Source organism: Hermetia illucens, chromosome 1, assembly GCF_905115235.1.
Source record: "Hermetia illucens chromosome 1, iHerIll2.2.curated.20191125, whole genome shotgun sequence".
NCBI classification, from domain to species: domain Eukaryota; kingdom Metazoa; phylum Arthropoda; class Insecta; order Diptera; family Stratiomyidae; genus Hermetia; species Hermetia illucens.
In genome coordinates, this window is record NC_051849.1 from 142,781,076 (window position 1) to 142,808,167 (window position 27,092).

General features: G+C 42.4%; 1 protein-coding gene across 1 annotated transcript in view; it reads left to right on the top strand.

Annotated features, from left to right (window-relative positions):
- The first annotated feature begins 3,315 nt into the window (after nucleotides 1–3,315).
- The window catches only part of LOC119656503 (guanylate cyclase 32E), a 211,198-nt gene continuing 187,421 nt past the window's right edge, over nucleotides 3,316–27,092 (top strand). Inside the window, exons 1-5 of the mRNA XM_038062844.1 lie at nucleotides 3,316–3,421; nucleotides 3,529–3,603; nucleotides 3,672–3,779; nucleotides 3,899–4,022; nucleotides 4,281–4,430. Of these exons, the coding sequence (XP_037918772.1) occupies nucleotides 3,323–3,421; nucleotides 3,529–3,603; nucleotides 3,672–3,779; nucleotides 3,899–4,022; nucleotides 4,281–4,430 (556 nt within the window). The 5' untranslated portion in view covers nucleotides 3,316–3,322. The remainder of the gene's footprint in view (nucleotides 3,422–3,528; nucleotides 3,604–3,671; nucleotides 3,780–3,898; nucleotides 4,023–4,280; nucleotides 4,431–27,092) is intronic.

Consider the following 27,092-nt stretch of genomic DNA (forward strand, 5'->3'; position numbering starts at 1 on the left):
CGGCCAAGAGTTCGCAATTTTTCTTGTTAAGAACCCAAGTTTCCGAGGAATACATGAAGACTGACAAAATCATAGTCTTGTACAGTAAGAGCTTTTACCCTATGGTGAGACGTTTCGAGTGGAACAGTTTTTGTAAGCTGAAATGGGCTCTGTTGGCTGACAACAACCGTCCGCGGATTTCATCATGGTAGCTGTTATCGGTTGTGGTTTTCGACCCTAGATAGGAGAAATTGTCAACTGTCTCAAAGTTGTATTTTCTTATCCTTATTCTTCCTGTTTCACCAGTGCGGTTTGATGTTGTTGGTTGGTTAGTCTTCGGTGCTGACGTTGCCACCATATATTTTGTCTTGCCTTCATTGCTGTGCAGCTCAAGATCTCGCTCCGCTTGCTCGATATGGATGAAGGCAGTTTGTACGTCTCGGGTGGTTCTTCCCATGATGTCGATATCGTCAGCATAGATAGGCCAGTAGTTGGGTGGACTTAAAGAGGATCGTACCTCTTGCATTTACATCAGCATCACGGATCACTTTCTCGAGGGCCAAGTTGAAGAGGACGGATGATAGGGCATCCCCTTGTCGTAGACTGTTGTTGATGTCGAATGGTGTTGAGAATGATCCTACTGCTTTTATCTGGCATCGCACATTGGTCAGGGTCAGCCTAGTCAGTCTTATTAGTTTCGTCGGGATACCGAATTCTCTCACGGGCGTGTACAGTTTTACCCTGGCTATACTATCATAGGCGGCCTTACAGTCGATGAATAGATGGTGCAACTATTGTCCATATTCCAACAGTTTTTCCATCGCTTTCCGCAGAGAGAAAATCTGATCTGTTGCTGACTTGCCTGGAGTGAAACCTCTTTGGTACGTGCCAATGATGTTCTGGGCTTAAGGGGCTATCCGGCCTAGCAAGATAGAGGAGAATATCTTATAGATGATGCTTAGCAACGTGATACCTCTATAATTGCTGCACTGTGTGATATCTCCGACAGATAATGCTTGGTTGCCAATCGTCAGGCATTGATTCGCTGACCCACACCTTGAGCACAAGTTGATGAACCACTTGGTGTAACTGGTCGCGTCCATATTTAACCAATTCGGCTGTAATTCCATCGGCTCCTGGCGACTTATGATTTTTTAGCCGATGAATTGCACGGACTGTTTCTCCTAAACTTGGTAGTGGCAGTATTTGTCCATCGTCTTCAGTTGGCGGGACATCCAACTCGCCGATGTTCTGGTTGTTCAGCAGCTCATCAAAGTACTCAACTCATCGTTCCAGTATGCCCATTCTGTCGGAAATCAGTTTTCCCTCTTTGTCTCGGCAGGGTGAGCATCGAGGTGTACAACGCTTCATCCTGCTGACTTGTTGGTAAAACTTCCGCCCTGGTGCGGTTGCTCCGTGTACTTTTCTAATTCACAGACTAATCGGTTCTCTCAGGCTTCCTTTTTTCGTCTGTGAAGTCGCTTCTCCGCTCGACGGAGTTCGTGATAAGTCTCTGCGCGTACCCGGGTTCTTTGATAATGTAACATTACTCGGTATGCGGCATTCTTCCGTTCCGTTGCTAGCTTACATTCAGCGTCAAACCAGCCGTTCCGACTCCTTTTGCGGCTGGGGCCAAGCGTCTTTGTGGCCGTATCAATGATATCGTTCTTCAGGTGGTTGTGATGATCATTTGTTGATGCTTCATCTCCAGGTCCTCTGTTGACTGCGGTTATTGTGGCATCCATTTCCCTCTTATAGGTGTCGCGGAGGGCTGTGTTGTGGATGGCTTCAGTGTTAACTCTCACTTGATTGTCGGAGGGGATTCTGGGTGGGGTTGTTATTCGAGCTCTGAGCACCATGCCAACGAGATAATGATCCGAGTCTATATTGGCCCCCCTATATGTTCTGACATTCATCAAGGCTGAGAGGTGGCGGCGTTCGATCAACACGTGGTCAATTTGGTTGAAAGTGGTCCTCTCTGGAGAGGCCCATGTATGTTTGTGAACCGCTTTCCGCGCTAACCAGGTACTTCCAACAACCATTTCGTGTGACCTTGCTAATTGAATAGCCCGCAGTCCGTTATCATTTGTATTTTGGTGTAAGCTATGGGAGCCAACGTATCGCCTGAATACTGACTCCGTCCCTACTTGGCTGTTAAAATCCCCAAGTATGATTTTGATATCATATCTGGGACAGGCTTCGAGGGTTCGTTCTACTGCCTCGTAGAAGGTATCCTTCTCCGACTCTGCAGTCTCCTCTGTAGGGGCGTGGACGTTGATCAGGCTTATATTTTTAAACTTGCCTCGCAAGCGCAGAGTGCATAAGCCGTTCGCTTATGTTTTCCAAGGCGATAACAGCAGGTTTCATTTTTTGGCGGACTAAGAAATCTACTCCGAGCGCATGGTTTACTGGATGGCCGCTATAATATATGGTATAGTGGCTCTTCTCCAGGAAACCGGTCCCTGTACCGCTGTTACATCAGCCCTATATTGGGACAGGACATCGGCTAGCTGCTTAACAGCTTCATCTCTGTACAGGGAGCGCACGTTACATGAGAAAATGCGCAAATCGTTAATCCGTTGTGGTTGCCGGGTTCGTCGTTGTATAATCCGTCCAGTCCGAGGCTCCTGTTGTGGCTTCGTAACAAGTTGTTTTCCATGTAGGGTTGTCAGCCCTACCCAACCCCCAACCTGGAGGACCAGTTGGTGCAATTTGTCCCGTGGGAGACTCGCCTTCATCCTTCTCCGTCTGCAGCTTTTCGTTAAGAAAGAGCTCCCAGCGATCACCACGTGGAGGTGGAGATAGGGTTTGGTAGTAGAGCTGTTGGTGTTGGTTCAGCAGGCATTTCCCAGGTTTTATGCTTTCATCGTACCAATCCACGTTTCGCCCTTGGACCTATATTATCCTTTGACCGCCAGAATAGGTATTAAAAACCCAAATGGGGGAAATTTTTTTCAGAAAATAAAACATTTATTTAAATTAGACACTTTTAGCCAATAAAACGGAAAATATCTTCCAAGGCAATTTTTCATTTTAAGACTTCGGCTAACAAACAACCTCCTAATTCAGACCAACCATTTAACGTTTTCAGCTAAACTCAAATAATGATTGACAATTCCGTTTTCCATTAGGTAGTACTTGGTGCCTTGCCGCTAGCCTTGGAAGCTATCAATCGAAATCCTAACATCTTGCCGAATCATCGACTACGATTCAAAGCCCGCGATATCGGGGTAAGGGAAGGAGACTATCGTGCTCAACCGATAAAGTAATCACGCAAATTTGTATCTTTTTAGCGAAGAATCTTAAAAACATTATTTGCCATTATTTTAGGTTTATGACACAAATGCGAGATGATGATGTTATTGCGTTTCTGGGCCCCGACGAAGGGTGTACTTCCGAAGCCTTGGTTGCCGCTGCGTGGAACATGCCTATGATATCTTATGTAAGTTTTTACGTGTTTTGAAATGAAAATAAATAAAATTAGAAATAGAAATCATGATATTATCCAGTCTAATTACTCATTGATTAATTAACTCCTCTGATTCACAGAAATGCACTGATACAGCGGTTTCAAATAAATCCGTGTTTCATAGTTTTGCCCGGACTTTGGCGCCAGCCTCCAAGGTACGTCATTTGAATTTGCTCAATATTCTCCCAACTTTTCCTTATGAACACAATCTCAACTTTTACAGGTTTCCAAAAGTGTTATAGCACTTTTAACTGCTTTCGATTGGCGTAAGTTTTCCATCATAGCTGGCGGTCGTCCAGAATGGGGATCCGAAGTGGCCCAGGCAATCCGTGTAAGTACCTTTGAGATTTATGCAAGCTCAAATACACTGTAGGTAGTTTTCCAATAAAGTGTCAGGAGATTTCGAATAGGATAATCAAAACTTTCTATGAAAACCCTCAACTATTGCAGGCTTTAGCACTGACGGAGAATCTTACAGTAATGAATTATCGGGAAATTTCTGACTACATTCCGATTCAGTCAACTCTGCAGAACATGCAAAAGATAGTAGATGAAACCTACGAGACGACAAGGAGTAAGTTGCCCTCGAAAGTAGTTTTAGGTCTTTCAGTTCAATGGTTTAGAGATAATATTAGGAAAAAATGTCAACTTAGCACTATTCTGGGCGATTGAAGAAAGGCTCAAATGTATTCTCAGTACCGGGAAATCAATACTCTACATGAACGTGTATTGTTGATGTTTATTCAATAAAAACGTTTAGATCATGTTAAGACAGCAAATATTTTCCCGGCATTCTATGTATATTTCTATTTTTGCTCCTTTTTCATGACAGTATATGTCTTCGTGGGTGAGCACATTGCAATGGTGGATTTTGTCAGATGTTTGCAGAACCGAAGGCTTCTGGAAACTGGGGATTATATCGTGATTTCGGTGGATGACGAGATATATGATCCGACAAGACGTTTGAATATCATGGAAAGAGGTAAGTTAATATTTTATCGAAGTTCTGCAAATATGTACATGTCTATTTCCATAGTGAGCAGTACCGCAATCAAAATTTGCATGGGCTGGGAGAAAGTAGAGTGGGAACCGCTTTCGTGTTTGGAAATATTATAGAATTACATAGGACTCATTTAAATAATTCTGTATATTATGGTTATCACAAACATAATATCGTATGGTAAAAGATACACCTTTTTTGACAAATGGGGTATTGTTCATCTGTATTCAGTTCTTTTATAGAATTTCTTACACTTTTCCCCTGCCCTGTGAGTTGGAGCTTTAGGAATACACTCTTTCCTAAATTCCTAAATTGTGTCAATATTAAACAGAGATGTGACCAATACAGTTTTCATGCTCTTCTATGACAGAGTGTAGCTTGGATATGTACATATATCATGAGTTGAAATTGGCTCTAATATTATTGGCTTCAAATCCTTAATTTTCGTTGAATTATATCATTCTCAGGAAAGATAGATGAGTTTAGTTTGCTAGAAATCTGAAGATTTGCTTCCAGATACATTGTAGAACGATTAGCAGTATGTACATTGAGATTGTAGCTGCAGAGTTCTGATTCCGTCCAATAACACAGTTTTTGGGTAGTCAGTGCAAGATGTTTTAAAACTCATTTCATTTGAGTAGAAAAATATCCAGATTATCCGGAATTAGTTTGAACATGTAAGGCTTCGGCACTGATTAAGGGAATGCGAATATCAAATACAACACTTTTCGGAGTCACACGCATTCGGGCGTCCATAGTGTTATAGAACAGTGGACTGAGTACAGCCTTTTAGGTTCATTGCTCTGGATCATTTTTAAGATTCCGTGAAAAACTAAACCGTATTACAATTGGTTTATTGTATGTCTGTCTGCCGTTTTTTGTGTCATTGGAAGGGAAAGGTTCAAAACCTACCGCTGGTTCCTGTCATAGAGTTATGGGGGATTTTGTAGTGACCGCAGCTTCCCGACGGGAACGGAATCTCATTCGCCTTTTTCTGAATTAATTTGCTCAAATAATGCATTCTATAATGTGCAATTACCCTAATGTTGGCCGCAGATTGCACATTATTGAATGCATTCGGGCGAATTGATCTTGACAGAAGGGAATGATTTGCCGCATGCCTAGGCGCACGCGGAGTTCAACAGAGTTCAAGGCGAGCGTAGTGGTATGGGGACCGGTTCGTGGGTGAACAGCTGGTCAACGGCCGGTGAGATAGAAAGGTTTTGATTGGCACCGCGAACGGCCTTGAAGGAACGCTGTGGAAAACGATTTTGAGAAGTTTCCTTTGAGGAGGAGTGCTAGACATCGCGGGAGGATGAAGGGTTCCTTTTTGAAACGTTTCCAAAAGTTTTACTAGGTGAAGTGTTGTGAATTCGTGAATCTCGTCCGCCCTTTGATTCGAGCAATCTAAATTTGAAAATCCCGAGTTGGCGGGGTTGTTGTCGTGCTGTGTGTTTGCCAAAAGCGATAAAAACGTATCAGAGAAGTTTCTAAAGAAGGAAAATTAATTGCGAAAATTGACGAGGAGAAAAATCGCTCGAGGCGGTTAACAGTTCGACGCTGTAGTTTCGTTATTTGCGGAAAAAGCAGCTAAAATGCAAACCAAGTGAATTCTCAATGGTTCTAATAATCTCATAGAAGGTTTAATTATAATATAAAAATGAGTTTACATGAATTAAAATGGACTACTTTTGGAAACTTCTTAAAATTATCGCTAAAACGGTCGAAAACTGCTGTAATTAACAGTGATTAAAAAAATGTGCGATTGGAAAACAAGAGACCCATGGTTTCAATCACGGAATGAAATTTTATTGACACAAATGTTTTGTCGGTGAATTCGACGGGTTTTGCATAATACTTTACCAACAGTTAATTTCATTTCTTAATCAAGGATTATGTGTTCGAGGAGATCGTTTCGTTTTTTTCATCCTAAAAGAAAGTAAGTGGAAAAGGGCGGGCAAACGATGGATTGGATTGCTACGTTATAAAATTTGAGAAAATGGTTACTAATTTTAAGTAATTAACATTACTTATATTTTTATTAAAATATTTAAGCGAACATTTAATATTAATGGTTTTACATATTATCAGTCCTAATTCTAATCAGCGAACTCAACTCCAATTCTATTTTCCAAATCAAAAAGACTTCAGTGTTCTTTTTTCAATTCCAAACTTAATATTCAAAATCAGTGACATGTCTGAAAAACATAATTACTGCGATCTTCCACTCCCTTGGCGTGCTACGCAAAGTGGATAGATCCGCGCCATCTATATTGCTCGCACTCGCAACATTCGAAATAAATTTCGAATGCTGCGAATCCTGCCGCGCCACATCACTCCGCCCCCAGATGAAACCTAGGGGTTTCAGCGACTGATCCCCGAACTTCGTTCGCCGTTAATCCGCAAAGCGGACACGACGTTGCTTCGGGGCGCACGCGGGTTTCAGCCTGGACAAAGAGACCGCCTTTTTGTGACCACCGACCGGCTTCCGGACGGCATCCGTTCTGATCAGCACATGCGTGCATGTGTCCAGTTCCTTGGGCGAACAAGCAGGTATGGACGAGTGTCGAGTGGGTGGTGGCGCCTTGATGCGCCGGAGATTGTCCCTCAGCAGACGCACCAACCCCGACTCCGTGAGACCCGATCTCTTGTCGAAGACCGGATCGCTTGGGAGTCTTGGGTTCTGCCCGTAAACCAGCTCCGCGGGGCTGGCAGCAAATTCCTCTCGGCGGGTTGTACGAAGGCCGAGTAGGACGAGAGGCAAGACTTGCGTCCAGGACGGGTCGTCGCGTGCCATAATGGCGGCTTTCAGCGTCCGGTGCCAACGTTCCAACATCCCATTGGATTGTGGGTGGTATGCCGTAGTCCGCTGGCGTTTAAAACCAAGGAGTTTGCCTAACTCGGAGAAAAGGGTGGACTCAAATTGCATTCCCTGGTCAGTGATGACCACTGCAGGGACGCCAAAGCGAGGTATCCACTCTCGACAGAGGGCTTCAGCACATGATTGCGCCGTGATGTCTTTCAGAGGTATTGCCTCAGGCCACCGCGTGAACCTGTCGATGATTGTGAGGCAATACTTATAACTGTGCGAGTCTCGCAAAGGCCCTATTATGTCGAGGTGTATGGTGTGGAAACGCTTGGTAGTGCGGGGGAATGAGCCCACTTCTTTCCTAACATGCCTGGAGACTTTACACTTTTGGCATGCGATGCACTCTCTGGCCCAGGAATTAATATCCTTGTTCATGGAGGGCCAGAAGTATTTTCCGGTGACTAACCGGTTTGTTGTCCTGATGCCGGGGTGCGCCAAGTCGTGAACTGCGTGGAACACTTCCTTGCGAAATGTGGCCGGAATGTATGGCCGAGGTCCCTTTTCCGAGTCTTCGCAGCAGAGCGAGAGGTTTGAGCCGAAGATGGGCAACTCCCGAAATTTGTATTTGGGGTTGGACCTGAGGCTCTGAAGTGCTGCGTCATCCACTTGCGCCTTGGCAATAGCCGAGAAATCGAGTGAGGCGGGGATGTTAACTTCGGAGACACGAGACAAAGCGTCAGCAACAATGTTGTCCTTCCCGGACACGTGCTGGATGTCCGACGTAAACTGGCTTATGAAGCTCAGGTGTCGAAGCTGACGAGGGGACGCTTTGTCGGGCTTCTGTTTCAAAGCGAACGTGAGAGGCTTATGGTCCGTGAACACTGTGAACGGCCGGCCCTCTAGGGAGAAACGGAAGTATTTGATGGACAGGTATGCGGCGAGCAGTTCGCGATCGTAGGTGCTGTAGTTCCGTTGAGCGGGATTCAACTGCTTCGAGAAGAAGCTCAACGGCTGCCAAACTTGGTCCACCTTTTGGTGAAGGGCAGCACCTACTGCGATGTCAGAGGCATCAACAAAAACGGCTAGGGGTGCATCTTGCAGAGGGAATGCCAAGAGTGTAGCGTCAGCCAGTTGTTGACGAGATTTGTCAAACGCGCAGATAGCCTCTTCAGACCACACGATTTCTCGTGTGTCCTTAGTTTTGGGGCCAGACAAGTACGCGTTCAAAATGGACTGGAGATGGGCGGCCTTGGGCAGGAAACGACGGTAGAAGTTTAGCATGCCCAAGAACCTCCTCAACTCCCTCACTGTCTTTGGACGCGGGAAGCTTGTTATCGCTTGCACCTTGTCTGGGTCGGGCTGTATTCCTTCAGGGGAAATGAAATGGCCGAGGAATCTCACCTGTTGTTGAAGGAATTTGCATTTCTCAACGTTTAGGACTAAACCGGCCTCAAGGAGACGTTGAAAAATGCACTCGAGATGGGCTAAGTGCTCAGACTCAGTGGAAGAAGCGACCAAAACATCATCCAAATATACGAAACAGAACTCGAGGTTTCGCAGGACTGAGTGAATGAACCTTTGAAAGGTTTGCGCCGCATTGCACAATCCGAAAGTCATCCGGGTGAACTCGAAGAGTCCAAAGGGTGTGCATATTGCCGTCTTTGGAATGTCTTCAGGAGCTACTGGGATTTGGTGATAAGCCTTGGTTAAGTCCAAGGTCGAAAAGATGCGGCAATTCGCGAGGTGATGCGCAAAGTCGTGGATGAGTGGAATTGGATATCGGTCAGGAACAGTCTGTGCATTTAGCCTTCTGTAATCCCCACATGGGCGCCATTCGCCGTTTGGCTTAGGGACCATATGCAGTGGGGAAGACCAACAGCTGTTTGAGGGCCTGCAGATACCCTGTTGAACGAGTTGTTCAAACTCTTTCCGTGCAATTGCCAGTTTCTGAGATGGTAGAGGACGCACCTTCGAGAAGATCGGGGAACCAGTAGTGATAATGTGGTGCTGCACATTGTGCTTCACTGGTTTGGAGAGACTACAGTTGGTAGTAATCTGGCTGAACTTTTGGAGAAGTGCCCGAACACGAGAGTCGGTAATGTCTTCTAAAAGAACGGAAAGATTATTGCCTGGGTGAGATACCATATGTCCCGACGAATTAAGTTTGGTCGTGGAATCTATAAGAGACTTGTTTTGCAAGTCCACCAGCAATCCATAGTGACACAGGAAGTCTGCGCCTAGTATGGGGAAGCTGACATCCGCCAGGATGAAACGCCACGAAAACGTCCTACGCAAGCCAAGACTCACGTCCACTTGCCTATACCCGTACGTGTTTATGCGGGAGGAATTTGCTGCCGCAAGTTTGAGCGGTTGAGGGAAAAGTTGATGATGCTGGGGTACGGGAAGGACCGAAACCTCCGCACCCGTGTCGACGAGGTAGTTGCGCCTGCTGAGGGGGTCGGAAATAGTTAGGCGACGTGGTGCTGCGTTCTGGGTGGCCGCCGCCAAGACCCCCCGCGGACCTAGTTTTTTGCGGTAGAAGAGAATCTACACGGTAGCGTACATCTTGTCGCTTTATCCCCGAATCTGCGGTGGTACCAGCAAATCCCTGGGTCCGTGGACTGTCTTGACGACCTGCTACCTGATCGCCCTTTTCGGATGGCAGACCGCGAGCGTGCTCGCGATCTGGCGCCCGAACGCTGAGCGTCCAACGTCGCCCGCATCTCGGCCATACTGGCTGTTAAAGCAGCAATTTCGCGCCTCAATTCACCCACCTCATCCGACGGTGGTTGAACGGCCGCCAAGGTTGGGCGTACGTACACCTCCTGAACCTGGTCGGCCGTCGCTGCCAGTTCCTCCAAGGAACCGGAGACGCAAGCGAGGATCGCCTGGGTGCCCTCCGGGAGCCGACGCAGCCAGAGCGACTTGATCAGGTCGTCGCCGATCTTGCTCCCACCCAATTGCCTCATTTCACGAAGCAATTGGCTGGGAGTTCGATCACCCAACGTTAAACCTGCCAGCAAGTGGTCTAATTTTGCCGACTCGCTTGCCGACAGGCGCCTGATCAACTCGCTCTTGAGCTGCACGTACGATGTCGACTTCACCACGTCGGACACCAGAAGTATGGACTCTTCGTCCAGGCCGACCACCGCGTAGTTGAAACGGGTCGCGTCCGATGTGATGCCGGACATTTGGAACTGTGCTTCCAAATGCACGAACCACAGTTCGGGGTTCCGCCGCCAAAACGGAGGAACGCGTACGGCGAGGGCGGTCACTTACGGGTCCGATGGGCCTGCCGTGTCTTTATTGTCAAAAGACATTTTTCTTACAGAGAAGTACGAGATTGAGATGTAAACGCGGTGAGTTTATACTGAAACGCGGTGAACTTTACACCGACACGGCAGGTCGCACCCACAAATGCACGCACGAAACGAGAAAAAACGAAGCGGACGCTATCCAGCGCAGACCAAAAACACCACCAATGAGAATGGAGGACTCGCGATGCTAAACACCTGCACGCCGTCTCTTGCAGCGATTTCAATTTTTTTATTACTATTTTTTTTAACTGAATAAATAAATAAATATTATATATAAATGAATAATAATTTCACTTAAGTATAACTCCTTGACGGCGGCGCTGGTCGAGTTTGTCGGCTGTAGCTGCGGCGTTGGCGGTGCTGGGGACGTCCGTTTGTTGCTGTTGTTGATCGTTGTGGCAATGATGACTAGTCCGGTGCGTGAAAGGTGTTGTGCAGGAGGGCGTGCGTACGGGAAGTCGCGTAAAAATCTACTTCTGGAGAGGGTCCGACGTGTGTCGCGCAGTACACTGTGTAGAGAAGGTTTTCTCGCGTTTTTTCTTGCCTCTGCTCCGACTCGGGATGTGAAGATGCGACACGTTTTCGTGATGTTTACCACATCACTCCACACTCAACTGTAGATGCGAACGCGTGAAAATCGCTTGCCGTACGGTCTACTGATGTTTTCGAAGGATTTCTCAGTCTTTGGAAGTTCTATTTCTGCCGTGTTGCTCGGACGAATTTTTGTCGTTAATAGAACTTCACCAATGTCGGCGATGGTGGACAATTATTCACTTTTAATATTGACTTAGAGTGAAATACAATTAACTTATAACAACTAAAACGGCGGCACCTGCTGAGGAGGCGGCGATGGTGGCGGAGCCTTCGGCTCCTGCTGCGATAGCGATGGTTGCAGCGGTGATATTGGTGTCGGCTGCGACGGTAGCGGCTACGGCGGTGACGGCGGCGGCTTCGACCTCTGCGGCGATGGTGGAGTTGAGTGCGGCGGCGAAAGTGGCTGCGGCAGCGATGGCGGCTGCGGCTGCGGAACTCTTACTTATCTCCAATCGGTTGTTGCGGCTGCCTGCTGAGCGATTGTGCTTGCGCAGACTGCGATTTGTTGATGGGGATGATGATGTGCTTGAGTTTTTCAATTTTGCAGGTTCTGGGAATTCGGGATCTTAGTTGTTGATGCTGTTGGTGCGAGTTCCGGGGTCACCAATTAAGTAATTAACATTACTTATATTTTTATTAAAATATTTAAGCGAACATTTAATATTAATGGTTTTACATATTATCAGTCCTAATTCTAATCAGCGAACTCAACTCCAATTCTATTTTCCAAATCAAAAAGACTTCAGTGTTCTTTTTTCAATTCCAAACTTAATATTCAAAATCAGTGACATGTCTGAAAAACATAATTACTGCGATCTTCCACTCCCTTGGCGTGCTACGCAAAGTGGATAGATCCGCGCCATCTATATTGCTCGCACTCGCAACATTCGAAATAAATTTCGAATGCTGCGAATCCTGCCGCGCCACAAATTCTTGAATTTTTGAATATTGGGACAACGTTTTGTTGACGCACTTACATGTCGAGTTCCTGCCTAGTGACGAGTTTTCTGTGTACCTCATTTATTTTGGATGCAGAACATCACAAGCAATGCTCATTTGAATCGTTCATTTCCGTTTCGTTGTAATATCGTTGGATTAGTAGGATCGGATGTTGGATTCTTTGTTGTGGGTGATGGCAACCGAGTGGCTGTTCGAGAAAAAACTGCATTTTGCATTCTGAATGAGTAAATTTAAGACTATCGGAAATTAATTAAGCAATTAGCACATTGGTTACTTAAATAAATATTCACAAAGTCAAACGAGTAAAACACAACTACACGCCACGCCGAGCTCGGAGTGGAACATCGCGTGATTTCTATTTTGATTTGATTTCTTTTCTTTTTTGATTGGATTTCATTTTTTGTAATTTGATTTCTTTTCTTTTTTTTTCTTTCTTTTATATTTTGTCTTCTTTCTTTTTGCTTTGATTTAATTGCATTTTTTTCTCTTTTATATTTCTTTTATTTCTCATTTTCCTTTTTCTTTTATACACTCATTTGTTGTGATCTTATGAATACAGCATGAGTTGGAACTATTTTTTTTTTATTTGAGGACTTTCTCCCTCTCTCTTCCTCCTTGACCCCGCAAAACTTTATAGGAGCATCCTCTAAATAATGGCCTGAGGCTGTCGTGGAAGGGAGGGAACCTCAGGGTTCGCGCCTCAATAACGATCTTATGCAAAAGAAGGCGTGATCGGGATTGTGATCCATCGTGGATCTCCCCTCTTGATCGCAGCACTCGGGTCCGGAGACTTACGGTTCCGCGCGTGCTGTCGAGCCGTTTTTAAGGTTTTGTTTGTAAAACGAAACCTTATTAAAATCGGTTCAATGTCTGTCTGGCTGTCCGTCTGTCTATCTGTCTGTGTGTCTGTCTGTCACAGGCACTTTTCTCAGAAAGGGTTATACCGATTGACACGAAATTTGGTGGGAAGGTGGGACCTGTGTATCCGCAGACATGCAGTGAGTGATATCCTCCTACGTTGAGATTTAGGGGGGGGAGGGGGGGGGGGGGGGGTCCCCATACATGTAAAAGGGGGGTGTAACATTTTTTTCACCAAATATAGGCATGTGGGGTATCAAATGAAAGGTCTCGACTAGTACTTTTCGAAGCCGGTCTTAATTTTGAGATTGGTTAAAAAGGCGGGGAATAGGAGGGGTGCAAAGTGATGATTTCTTTAACGGAGCCATTCTCAGAAACTACCCAACCGAAAAATCTGAAAAAATCATGAAGCTGCCTCTATATGGTTCCCCTCAAAATACTCTCCATATCGATATCTGTTCAAATTAAGCTAATAATAGCATATTACCATATTTTTGTGAAAATTGAGTAAAACCCCCTTAAGTTTATCTCGGGGTTATAAAAGTTGGTAGTAGTATAAAATATAATATGAAGCATATTTTCCCCAAGTTTAATCAAAATTATACTATTAGTAACAAAGTTACAGTAGCTCAAAGTTGACTTTACCCTGTAAATTTACTGCAACTAAATATCAATATACTAAAGTGGGTAGTCAGACATGCTAAATGCATATACATAACGGGCTACATACAAATGGAATAGTTCTACAGTCAAATATACTCACACAAGAAGCAAACAAAACCTTTCATACCTGAAGTGCCCAGCTTCCGGTTTCCCGACTTGTTTTTGTTTATTTTCCAGTTTTAGCTCGCGTTCTGGTTTTCATCGTTAGTTCGTCGCGAATTTCTTTGTTTGTTTTCTATTTTTAAATCCGGTGCGGACCCACCAATCGGTATAGACACGTGGGGGATCAAAGCGCTCAATCTCCTCCCCCCACATTCCCGATCCTGGCTAGCACAGAGGCGTGCAAGGACGTGTCAACGGAGCACTTTGATGGAGCTTCAGTCTTTGCGGGCGGACCTGCAGGGTCAATTTCACCAACTTTTTAGTTTTCTGGGATAGCTCTTCCCTCTAGGTCGTTCTCGGCCACTTAGGATGATGGGTTGATCCTCCTATTTCCCTTAGGTTCACTACAATTTTTACTCCTTGGGCTTCGCTCACCCCCCGGGACAACCATTTCAGTATTAGGTCGCGGGGCAGGATCAGTTACGAACTGTGCCTCGATTTGTTATTTACTACTTCGCTTGATCCATTTAGAACATCTGGGATAATCCTGGTAGTTAAGCGTCATGCAAGTGAATCGTCCTTTTTGCCACTCTACGCTCTAAAAAAAACTTCACTTCGTTCTAATTGCGACGACAGGCAGAGGGCTCGTCGATTGCGTTTGTTGGGACATAGAGACGTCCACCATCGTTCGCCAAGATGTAAATGGGGACCATGTCTGCTATCACACATGGTGTTTCGTCTTAGTATTCTATGGCAAGCCACGACGTTCGCATTGTACTCAATCGTTATGGGGCTGGAGCTGGGCTTCTTTCATATTTGACCACTCTCGAGATAAAGAGCCGCCGTGTTTTAATAACAGTTATGTTAAAATATGCTAATTTTTGAGGTTTTCTTTAAAACAAAACATTATTAAAATCAATTTACTGTGTTTATGTCTGCTTTTCACACTTAGTATCTCACAAGAGGTTACTCCAATTAATGCGAAATATGGTGCGTATGTGTGTGTGGGTATGTGAAGTGGAGGAGAGGCAAAGTCTCTGATCACCTAGACTGTAGTGTTGTACTCGATGCCTACCTCGTCTAACGGAATATCTCGGATTCGTTAATATATCCCAGGATTTCCGTTGCAGGATTTGATGCTACTCGCTGCTGTTGTAGCACGTCAGCAAAAAAAATCTGATGTCTCATGCGTTCATAGGCGGGGCACTCACTTAGAAAATGTTCCGTGAATTCCGCGTCCTCATTACAGGAAGGACATGTATCATCTTGGAGAATTCCTATTCTGAACATATGTGAAACTAGTGAATTATGGCCAGTTCAATCGATTTCTATATGCTTGAACGATTTTTGAAGTAATCAAAGGACTGCTCAACGCCCTCAATTCAGCTTGACTATCACTACAGATTGCGATACGTCTGCCCTTCAACCGCACGCCAATCAGCCAGGTTACCGCTCCCAGGATCGCATATACTTCAGCCTGAAAGACCGTTGTGTATTGTCCCAAACAAAAAGCCCACATCTCGTTTTTAGTCGAGAGGTAGACTTTTGCTCGAGAGCCCAGTTCTTTTTTTGAGCCATCGATGTAGAAGACGTCAGTATAACTTGATACGCATTTTTCTGATTCGTCCCAGTTTTCTCTTCGTTGCAAGATAACCTCATATCCACCAAACAAATGTATGACGATCCGAGAATTAGAAGGGATTACAAAAACTGGATTCAGTTCTTCCAATACTCTGTGTCCCACACGTCCCTTTTTCCCCCATAAATCTAATCAAATTAGTCTATCAGGTTCTCACATTGCAGTGTTCTGAACACACAAATCCAAGGGCTGCAATGTGAATAATGCATTTAGAGCTGTGCCGGATGTCGTGCTCATGGCACCGGTGATACTCAGACGCACAGGTTTTTGCAATGTGGCTAACTTACAACATAGCCTCTTTAGTTCACCTTATCCCACTACACTACGGATGCATCAGCTGACATCGACCTAATGATAGCAGCATATATCTACATTACTTCCTGAGGCCTGAGTCCCCATGTCAAGGCAAAGGTCCGCCTACGCAGCCCATAAGCTGTGACAGTTCGTTTCATCTTTGTCTCTGCATGTTTGTTCCAAAGAAGTCTTTTGTCTAAAATAACTTCCAGATATTTCACTTCTTCAGAGAGTTGAAGGGTTATGCCATTCAGGCCTGGAAAGGAATGACCATTCAGTTTCCTCCTTTTTGTAAATAATACCATTGTGGTTTTATTTGGATTTAATGAAAGTCTATGCCTGTGGCAGCAACTGCCAATCAAATCAAGGGTGTGTTGTGTATTTCTACACACCGTTCCTAGATCTCGACCAGCAGCCAGCATAGCCACGTCGTCCGCATAAGCTGGGACGTGTATTGGCAGATTTGGCAGTTTGCATAGTAGTGAGATGGGCAACATACTCCACAAAGTGGCGATACAGCATCTCCTTGAGGGCCAGCTTTCGGGGCTTCTGTTATTGGGTAGCGATTAACACCTACTTCAGTACACAGCAATCTCTGCGTTAACATAGCGTAGATCCACTTAATTAAAGTTTCGCCAACACCATGCTCTTTGGAGGCATCGCAGAGCTTTTGGAAGGGCGCACAGTCAAACGCCCCTTCAATGTCAACGTCTTCATCGCGTATTCGCCTTTCGGAGTTGCGCCCTGTATCTTTAAAAACAAAGAGTGAACAGCAGACTCACAGCACTTTCCGTGTTGGTAAGCATGTTGGTTTTCATTTAGTGGGTGCGACCTTAGCGCCTTCTCGCAAATGTGACGTTCAACCAGCCTCTCCAGACATTTCAGTGAAAATGATGTTAAACTGATTTGCCTGAAGTTTTTTGAATTTGAATAGCCATTTTTCCCAGTGTTAGGTATGGAGACTACGTTTACCTTCTGCCAAGTGGAAGGCACGTAGCCTAGAGCAAGATATCTTCGAAAAATATTCCTCTAAGTGCTTTACATCCTCCTTCAGCATGGCCCCACCCACATCAGGGGCTTCGAAGTAGTCAAGTGATTATATAGCAGGTCTCGCCTTTCCATTGATAAAAACCACTCTCGTCTTTAGTAATCCTTCAAAACCACATACAAATTATTTTTGTATTAACAAGATTTTTTGAAGCTGGTTAAAATTCAGCCAGAGCAACCGTTATCCGACTTTTCAGAGGTATGACCAAATAGGGTTAATAGACAGATTGGCCTTTAAGACAAAGGATTTGCCCAAAGGATTATTTGACTTCGAAATTAACATTAGCTCCTAGTGTTTCCACTTTCCTGGGAAAATCCCTTCATTGAAGCACGCCGTAAATGAGCGAACCAACTTGGAACTGACTTGACTGCCAGTGCCAAAGCTTTATTCGAAATGGCGTCAGGGACTTTATTTTCGAAAATTTTCTTTCCAGCGTCTGGGATTTTTTCTGTGTTACCTCATGAATTTTATCAGGATTTATTTTTCAATAATCTGCGACAACTTTCCTCTGCGTTTCTTCTAGGCATTGTGTCCTGCAATAGTATTTCTTCGAACGTTTGTTTATCGAGTTTCTTGAATTTCCAACTATTGGATTTGTCCTGGTCCTACGATTCACTTGGGATGTGTTACCCTGATGGCCACTGTTCGTATATTCTCGCTTGCAGGTCCTTTGATAGTGTATCGTTAACTAAGGTGAGATCTACTTCTGAGTCATTGCAAAGGTCTCGAGTAACCTGCGGCCTCTTCCCCCATCCTTGGGCCCAACCTTTAAAACCGCCAGCTGTTATTATTGGGTTGTGGCATGTGCATCGGTTACAAATCTTCCAAATATTAATATGAATTCGTCTAACGTGAGGCTTGGCGAAGCATAGCAGCTACATATAGTATATTTATCCCACCTACCTTAGCTCGTGTGAATGCATCTTCCCCAACCCCATACTATAGTTTTCATACCCAAACACGGCAATGAAGATCACAGCATTGCTCACAAATAATGCTAATCTTAATTTCATTTTCAGTGCATTTAGGGGAAGCCTCGTAAAGATTTAAGTACAACTGTAGGATATTCCTTTACGGGGAGCTAAAATCGCCTTCTTAAACGCCTCTCCTTTTAATATCATCATCATCAACGGCGGAACAACCGGTATCCGGTCTAGACCTGCCTTAATAAGGAACTCCAGACATCCCGGTTTTGCGCCGACGCCCACCAATTCGATATCCCTAAAAGCTGTCTGGTGTTCTGACTTACGCTATCGGTCCATTTTAGGCAGTGTCTGCCTCGTCTTTTTTCTTCTACCATAGATATTGACCTTATAGACTTTCAGGGCTGGATCATCCTCATCCATACGGATTAAGTGACTCGCCCACCGTAACCTATTGAGCCGCATTTTACCCATAACCGGACGGTCATGGTATCGCTCATAGATTTCGTCGTTATGTAGGCTACGGAATCGTCCATCCTCATGTAGGAGGTCCAACAATTCTTCGGAGGATTCCTCTCTCGAACGCGGCCAAGAGTTCGCAATTTTTCTTGCTAAGAACCCAAAGTCTCCGAAGAATACATGACCACTGGCAAGATCATTGTCTTGTGCAGTAAGAGCTTTGACCCTATGGTGAGACGTTTCAAACGGAACAGTTTTTGTAAACTGAAATAGGCTCTGTTGGCTGACAACAACCGTGCGCGGATTTCATCATCGTAGCTGTTATCGGTTGTGATTTTCGACCGTAAATAGGGGAAATTATCAACGGTCCTAAAGCTGTATTCCCCTATTTTTATTCTTCCCGTTTGACCAGTGCGGTTTGATGTTATTGGTTGGTTGGTTTTTGGTGCTGACGTTGCCACCATATACCTTGTCTTGCTTCCATTGATGTACAGCCCAAGATCTGGATCTGAATGAAGGCAGTTTGTACGTCTCGGGTGGTTCTTCCCATAATGTCGATATGGTCAGCATAGGCCAGCAGTTGGGTGAACTTAAAAAGGATCGTACCCTTGCATTTACCTCAGCATCACGGATCACTTTCTCGAGGGCCAGGTTAAAAAGGACGAATGATAGGGCATCCCCTCGTTGTAGACCTAGTCGTCAGTCTCATCAATAATCCATGCAATATGGTGGATGTTATTGTACCGCATTTCTCTGTATATCCGACATTTCGTATTCTTATTAGCAATATGGCCTTCCTTTCCGCATCTTCAATACAACTTAGACCTACTTATCTTGCGTACTCGAGCAGTTTTTTGTGATCTGTTCAAATTCGATATATTTGAAGGTGGTAGCTAACCCAGATCTCGACTAGTACTTTACGAAATAAATGTGTAGTGAAAAAAGTGTCGGGTGGGTATGACCCAGGAAAAAACAATGGTTTAAAGCCGTATCGAAGAACTGATTAATATGTATCACACTAAACCGGAACTATGGCATGTAACAACTATAAAAACAAACTCACGAACAAAAAATTGGGTGTCGAAGAAATACGAAGAAATTCACAACTTGCGGAATAAAAAAGATATAGGATATGGCCAAAGAACTGATTAGTTGTAAATACGAAATTGGCTCAATGGTTAATAAACTTACCCTCAGCTGCTTATCAAATATTCTCTATACTGTTTAGGTACTTCTTTAGCGTTGTTTGAACAGTTATTACTATCTAAATATGCCAGCGTTAGGAGACTATCAGCTGCCAAATCTTCATGTCCAATAATTATTTCACTTGAATCTCGATACAAGGGGGCCAATTTCTCAAGTAAACCTTTCGAAATATGCTGGTTTCGTTCTTAAAAAAATCGAAACTGCGCGAAGCTCAAACATTAACTGGCTTATATGGTACCTAGCACGTAATGTATATGCATATATGTATTTTGTGTGAATATTCACTTGGAGTGATACTGACTGACATTCAGAGTCTTAGAATTTGCACTGAAACGTCAACTGTGACCTACTAGAACTTTGTTAGTAGTAGTTAGATTTGTATCAAACTTGCTAGGGTCGTCTGGTATTATATTACTCGTATATTACTGCAAAATTTATAGTTCTAGAATGAACTTTATGTAGTCAATTATTAAAAATTATAATAATAAACTACTATTAACTTTATTTGAACATCGGTATGGAGGGTACTTTTGAGCCTAGCCACCATGTTTCTTTTAAATTTTTTGGGTGGGTAAGTTCTGAGAATGGGTTCATGAAAGAAATTAAATGTTAGAACTGAAACCAGCTTTGAAAAGTGCTAATTGAAAACTTTCATTTGATACTCCACATGACAATATTCGCTGAAAAAAAAACTTTACACCCACCTTTTCCATATATGGAAAGACTCCTTTATATTCGACATAGAATTATGTAGCTCATTGTAATAAGTATAACCCTTTTTGAAAAACTTGCGTGTGACAGACAGATAGACGGACAGACAGACAGTGAGCTGATTTATTTATATTATTATCGTTATGTTTCACACAGAACCTTAAAAAGGAATGAAGCTACTTTATAAAAGCACTGTAGCACTATATCCCAACCATATCCGTTATTTTTCCCGACAGGTAAATCATTTATATGGCTTAAGATACAGACAGTAAAAATTGATAATTGTGAATTGCTGTATCTGTGTAATATTAAGATTTGCAAGAAACTTTCCAGTATAATATGTAATACTGTCCTACTAACCCCCCGGATGAACTTCGTCATCATCATCATCAACGACGCAACAACGGGAATCCAGTCTAGGCCTGCCTTAATAAGGAACTGCAGACACCCCGGTTTTGTGCTGAGGTCCACCAATTCGATATCCCTAAAAGCTGTCTGGCGTCCTGACCTACGCCATCGCTCCATTTCAGGCAGGGTCTGCCGTGTTCTTTTTCTAATATAGATATTACCCTTATGGACTTTCCGGGCTGGATCATCCTCATCCATACGGATTAAGTCACCCGCCAATCGAAACCTGTTGAGCCGAATTTTATCCACAACCAGGCGGTCGTGGTATTACTCATAGATTTCGTCGTTATGTAGGCTACGGAATCCTTCATCCTCTTGTAGGGGACCAAAAATTCTTGTTACAATTCTTCTCTCGAATGCGGCCAAGAGTTCACATCTTAACGGAATTTGTGAGCGAATGATGCTTCAAAATTCCTGTATAGGGAATTTAGTTGTTTTTGTTTTGGTGCACAAACTTTTTGGTAAATTTTTAATTAATCTAACTATCTGACTATAGCTCGGCCAAAACTGAAAATAATTTTTTGAGAATGATGGGGTCCTAACTTCGCATCAACTTAATGCTCGACCGGACCAAATGGGGAGCAACTTACTCCCTGTTAACACCCAAACTTTACAAAAAATGTCAGGCGATGACGGCTTTACGGTTTCTTACCAGGACAGAGGCAAATCAAGCTCTGGTCAATAAGGAGTTGCTCCCCATTTGGTCCGGTCCAGCATTAAGTTGATGCGAAGTTAGGACCCCATCATTCTCAAAAAATTATTTTCAGTTCTGGCCGAGCTATAGTCTGATAGTTAGATTAATTAAAAATTCACCAAAAAGTTTGTGCAACCCCATCATTCTCAAAAAAATATATAATTTTCATCTTAAGGCAAGGCTTAAAAGCTCGCTACAGAGAAATCGACAAGCACAAAAACAAGTTGGAAACCAGAAGCTCGGCGCTTTAGGTATAAAAAGTTCTATTAATTTTTTATGTAAAAATATTTGGGTGTACGATGACCCAATTGATGCATAGCTCGTATTGTATACACTTTGAATATACCTCATATTCCATTCTATTTGGTGATGACATTTTATCTCTTAGGGAGCAGTGAACTGACTCGAAAGAGACAATTTTGACTTACTGTAGTTTTGTTAATAATGGTATAATTTCCACCAAACCTTCTAGTACGATGCTTCATGCCGGAACCAATATTACTGCTAATATAATATTATTGACTTAATTTGAGCATATATCGTAACGAAGGGTATTTTGGGGCCTAGATTGTACATGGTGTACATGAACGCCCAATTTTTTTTGCCATTTTTTCGTTGGGTAGTTTCTGAGAATGGATCTTTGAAGAAATTGACTCTTTATGAACCCCCGAACTCCTCCCTTTTACAGCCAATCTTAAAACTAATATCTGTTTCTATAAATACCAATCGAAACTTTTCATTTGATACCCCACATGGCTATATTCGGTGAAACGAAGTTTTGCCTGTATAGGCCCCCCTGAGGTTCAATGTGCAGCAGTGTGTGTTCGTGTCAATAGGTGTAACGGTTGCTGAAAAAAGTGCATGTGATAAACAGACACATAGACAATGACAGACAAAAAGATAGATAGACATACAGACAGTAAACAGATTTTAATAAGATTTCGTTGAAAACAGAGCAATACGAAAGGGCCGTCAGTGTAAACGGCGCATAAAATGCTGCATATTGAGGAGAACTTCTGTTAATCCTTACGAATAGGCTACCTGCAGCATGTTAGAGGACAAACTTGAATAGCTCCCCAGAATTTGGAAAGGGAAAGGACAACGAGATTGCAAGGATGCAAAGTTCCGGTTAGTTTTTCGGTACGCGTGTCCGATTGCAATTTTCTCACCCTACATATTCTACACCGCTTCCGTAAATTCTTTCAATATTCATGAGAAGATTCGCATTCAGAAGATATATGTACACTTTTAAAAAATTTTACAAAATAATTATTTTATTTAAGATAAAGTGATTTTGAAAGCAATCAATTTCATGTTCTAAGTTTTCCTCAAATATATCTTTGTTTCTATTATATCGAGAAATCAATGATGCTCGTTTTCTACTTTTCAAATGAATTTAACATGGATTTCCGGGTAAATTTCTAAAATATAGTCATATACCATTATTAATTTTAATTTTGAGATTCATTAAATGCATCACTAAGAACTACCTGTTTTACTTTTTTGGGCACACATTTGGGGCCTTCACTCCTCTGAGTGAGTCTGAGTATGAGTCAATATCAGAACTAATATCAGTTTTAAAAAGTACTAATTGAGCCCTTTCATGTTATACCCCATATCATATTCTGTGAAAAACAATTTTACAGCCCCGTTCGCATATATTGGGAGCCCGTTAAATCCATCACATGCCATTCGTTGCCTGTGAAGGGATTCACAGACCACATAATTTTACCAACTTCCGTGACGATAACTTCAGCCGCTTCGGCGTACATTGCGTATGATCGACAGACAATTTCACATAAAGCCTTAAATAGTACTTATGTTCATCGCTGTGGTAATGAATACCAGATAAATGAGTTAACTTTTTCCTTTACTATTATGAAGTCAGTCTTTATTTCATTTCCTTTTTTGAGAAAAGACTTTCTTTGATAAAGTTAATTAACATAATTTGGTGCGGCTCTAGGAAAACCGAATAAAGGCTCTTCAGAGACAGTCAACTGTCATATTAATCCTCTTTGGATTTCGGAATTTACTGAAATTAACTGAAATGGTTTGCATACTTTCAACTCAAAAGTTCCAATTTGTTGCCAGTATAAAAACTTAATCGCCATTTTTAAGGTTTTGTGTAAAACCATGCCATTGTAAGGTATCTAGGCTCCAAAGTATCTGTTCAAATAAAGTTAATAATAATATATTATATATATATTATTATGATTTTTACTAATTGACCGTAAAACCCTTCCTGAGTTCATTTTAGAAATACGAAAGTAATATAGGTTATAATATAAAGCATGATCTTACCTGGTTTGCTGAAAATCACACTATTACTAACAAAGTTATAGTAGGACAAAGTTGCCACTTCAGTGCAAATTCTAAGACTTTCAGTGTCAATATCAACATGCTGCCATAATATATGCATATATGAACATTACATGCGAGGTACAAGTGAAAAAAATATTCATTCAAATATTTTTACATTGCATCCAGCTGGCGGTTCCGCGACTTATTCAACTTGGACGGGGGGTTTCTTCTTCTTTGTGGTGCGAGCCAACTTCCCAGTGGCATAATTCCCGTAGATAAATGAAATGGTTGTTCATTGCAGACGGGGATTCCCATGCAAATAGGAATAAAATTCCATGGGTCGGATAGAATAAATTCTGTGACTGAATATTAACCCATCGAATTATTTGATGGTTTTATTCAACGGCGTCTGTGATTTTATTTTCAACAAGAAATTTTGAATAACAACGTTCAGACTGAAATTCCAGTTGATATGTATAATTTTTTGCTGTCTGATATCGATGCCACCAGCAATCGACGATACATTTTTTATGTCGATATAACTCATTTGATATATGTAAGACATTCATTTTACGGGTGACTCCTTCCTGGCGAATTCTAAATTACTTTGGCTTTGGTCTCGAATTCCCTTCTAGGCACTGTCACATTGGCTATCCGTTGCATATGTATGATGGGCGTCGTCTCTATTTGGCCAGTCAGCAATATTCTTTATTGGTCCAAGTAGTAGACGTAGAACTTTTTATTCGAATGCGTCGACAGTCTTGTCTAATGGCTGCGTAGTCCATGCCTCGTGGCTGTATAGTAGTAGCCCAAGTCTTATTAATTATTTGTATATCCGGAACTTATGTTTCCCTTCCCATTATCCTTTGGGCTGAGTAGTATCATCCTCTTACTGCCATTCTTTGGTATGTTTACCCCAGGAAAAAATTCATCGTCGCTGGAGACTTCAACGCTAAGCATTCCCAATGGGGGTCAAGGTTACGATCTTCTAAAGGTAAAGAACTGTATGAGGTAATCTTAGGCAGCAAACTTGATCACATATCCGCAGGTCAGCCTATTTACTGACCGACTGATATCGAAAAAATTCCAGACCTAATCGAATTTGAAGTATCAAAATGAATCCCAGGCCAATGTCTTCAGACCACTCTCCCGTTATTATCACGGTGCAAAATAAGTCAAAATACAAGAATTCGCAACCTGAACTGACGACCAAATCCACAAATTGACAAATTGAGCCGAATTCAAAGAAATATGATATATTCGTAGACAATTTTAAAGCGTTTGCAGGATAAAAGAACAGCACGAAGAGAATGACAAATACATAGGTCTCCCCAAGCAAGAAGCAGACTCAAAGAAACCACAAGACAGCAAGCAGCGACAGAAATCGGTGCTTATCGAGGAAGCTCCAAGGTATGATTGAAGGTCGAAAGTGATGTGAGTTATATTCTCAGTGATATGTGTCAAAAAAAGAGCACTCAAAATCACTCGAACCCCACGATTCTGGGAAACTGGTTTACCTCAAACCGAAAAGTCAAATTTCATTTGATAGATGAATGGCTATTGTAGGAACTGGGAGTTTTTGAAAATATTAAAAATTCAATTTTTCCCATGTTTTCGAAAATTATAACTCAAAATGCCATGATTTTTTGCTACTAGTTTTTTATGCGGACAGAAAACGGTTGAATATTTTTTAAAAATTCCATTTCCCAGGATAGCCACCCACGTGTTGAATCTTCCATTAAAATTCTATTTAAATCCATTGAATCGTTTTCGATGATACCCGTTAAAAAAATTCAGTTCCGAGAAAAACCCGTTGAAAGTTCATGTGTTCGCACTGCGTGCTTAAATACCCTAAATTCACACTGCTGTAACTTCCCAACGACTTCGAATTTCGGCGAATTATTTTGCCAGTATATTTCACGTAGATTAGATTTATGCAACACAAAAAAGGTCGGTTACTTGAAGTCGTTACGCGGGATGAACCCCTTAAGGTGGGTTCCCTATACATGCAAAAAGTGGGTGTACATTTTTTTTTCACAAAATGTGATCATGTCGAGTATCAAATTAAAGGGCTCGGTTAGTACTTTTCGAAACTGATCCTATTTTTGATACTGGACGAAACATAGGCGAGTGGGAGCTAAATTTCAGTCCCATTATACGTAATAGTGTAGTACACAGTTTTGGAAAGTTTGAAGAAAGCCAACTATAATTAACAAAGTTATAGAAGGTCGAAATTGCATATTACACCTGAATTTATCGCACTCTAGGACGTGTACGACGCCAGTATCATATAAAGTGAACTCATATGAACGGCGGAGTTGGAATTTGGAAATATATTATATCTAATAATATGTAGAATTTTTCGGTATGTACGAATGGGAATACGTCCATAGGAGATTTCTCACACGAGTTAACTACAAAACCTTTATACCCGAAGCGTCCAGCTTCCGGTATTCCAACTTGTTTTGTGTTAATCCTAGTTATCGTAGCGTTCGTTTTTTTCAAGTTTTGACGCGATTTCAACGCTCTGGGTATCGTAGATGCAATATTTGTAGTTTCATGTGGACCTGCATCGTCAAGTAAATGGAACTGATTTACATGCTGCAATGTGTATACTATAACTTTGTTAACAATAGAAGGTTTATATCCAATAATACCTTCTAATATTGTGAACTATATAATCGATTATACTTCTGCTTAATTTTTCATTTCTAGGGCAAATTTAAGGGGAAAGCACATTAGGAGGTTTTCAGAATCGACCTTTGTGTATTATCTAATAAACGTCGTTAATTTTTCTATCCCAGAATACACTGTAGAACTTTCAAAGCGCAATTCGTATTCCTTTGGATTTTATGTGCTTATAACCCAGCGAGTATTAGGTATAGGCTCGGGGTCGAGCATCAAGGAGGTAGTCGCTTTATGTCCTTACGAAAGGGGGGGGGGGGGAGGGAGGAGGGAGGAGGCTTTTGCGTAATCAATGAAAATGAATGTTGAAAATTGCGATATTTAGTTTTTACTGGCATTCATTTTTTACTGCACTGAGTTTCATATGCTTCAAAAAGAAGCTAGTAATATAGAATCAAAACCTTTCCAGATTCAGATAAAAATTGGAGTCATTATGCGTCCCAAAGTTATAAAACTCTAGCCTCGACCTTCAGCAGGATAATGTCGTGAAACTTTTTTTCAAAAGAATTCTAGAAATTTTAGCGGAATATGTCTAATATAATGTCCAAATTTGATTGAATTTCAATTACTTCTTCCCACTAAAAATATCTCAAAAATGTAGGAAAAGACTTTCTAATGTACATAGTTTCCTCCCCTAAGAAGATTTTTTGATGTTATTCGATTCCAGCAAATCTTACAACCTGCGTTCATATGTATTCGGAGCCCCATCCTGAAATCGTACCGTTCTGCATTCAACAGTGTTTCACATGAGACACATATATCACAGGCTTAGTCATTTTTGAGTAAATTGAATGTGACAGATAAACAAAACCACCGACAGACATTCAATCGATTTTAATGAAGTTTTGTTTTTGACAAAGTCTTAAAAATAAAAGTATAAACCGTTCATCAAAAATTGCCTTTGGGACATATTTGCTGTGTATTTCGTATCTTTCGCAGTTTTGTCATAATCAGCTTAGCTTTGTCACCAGAT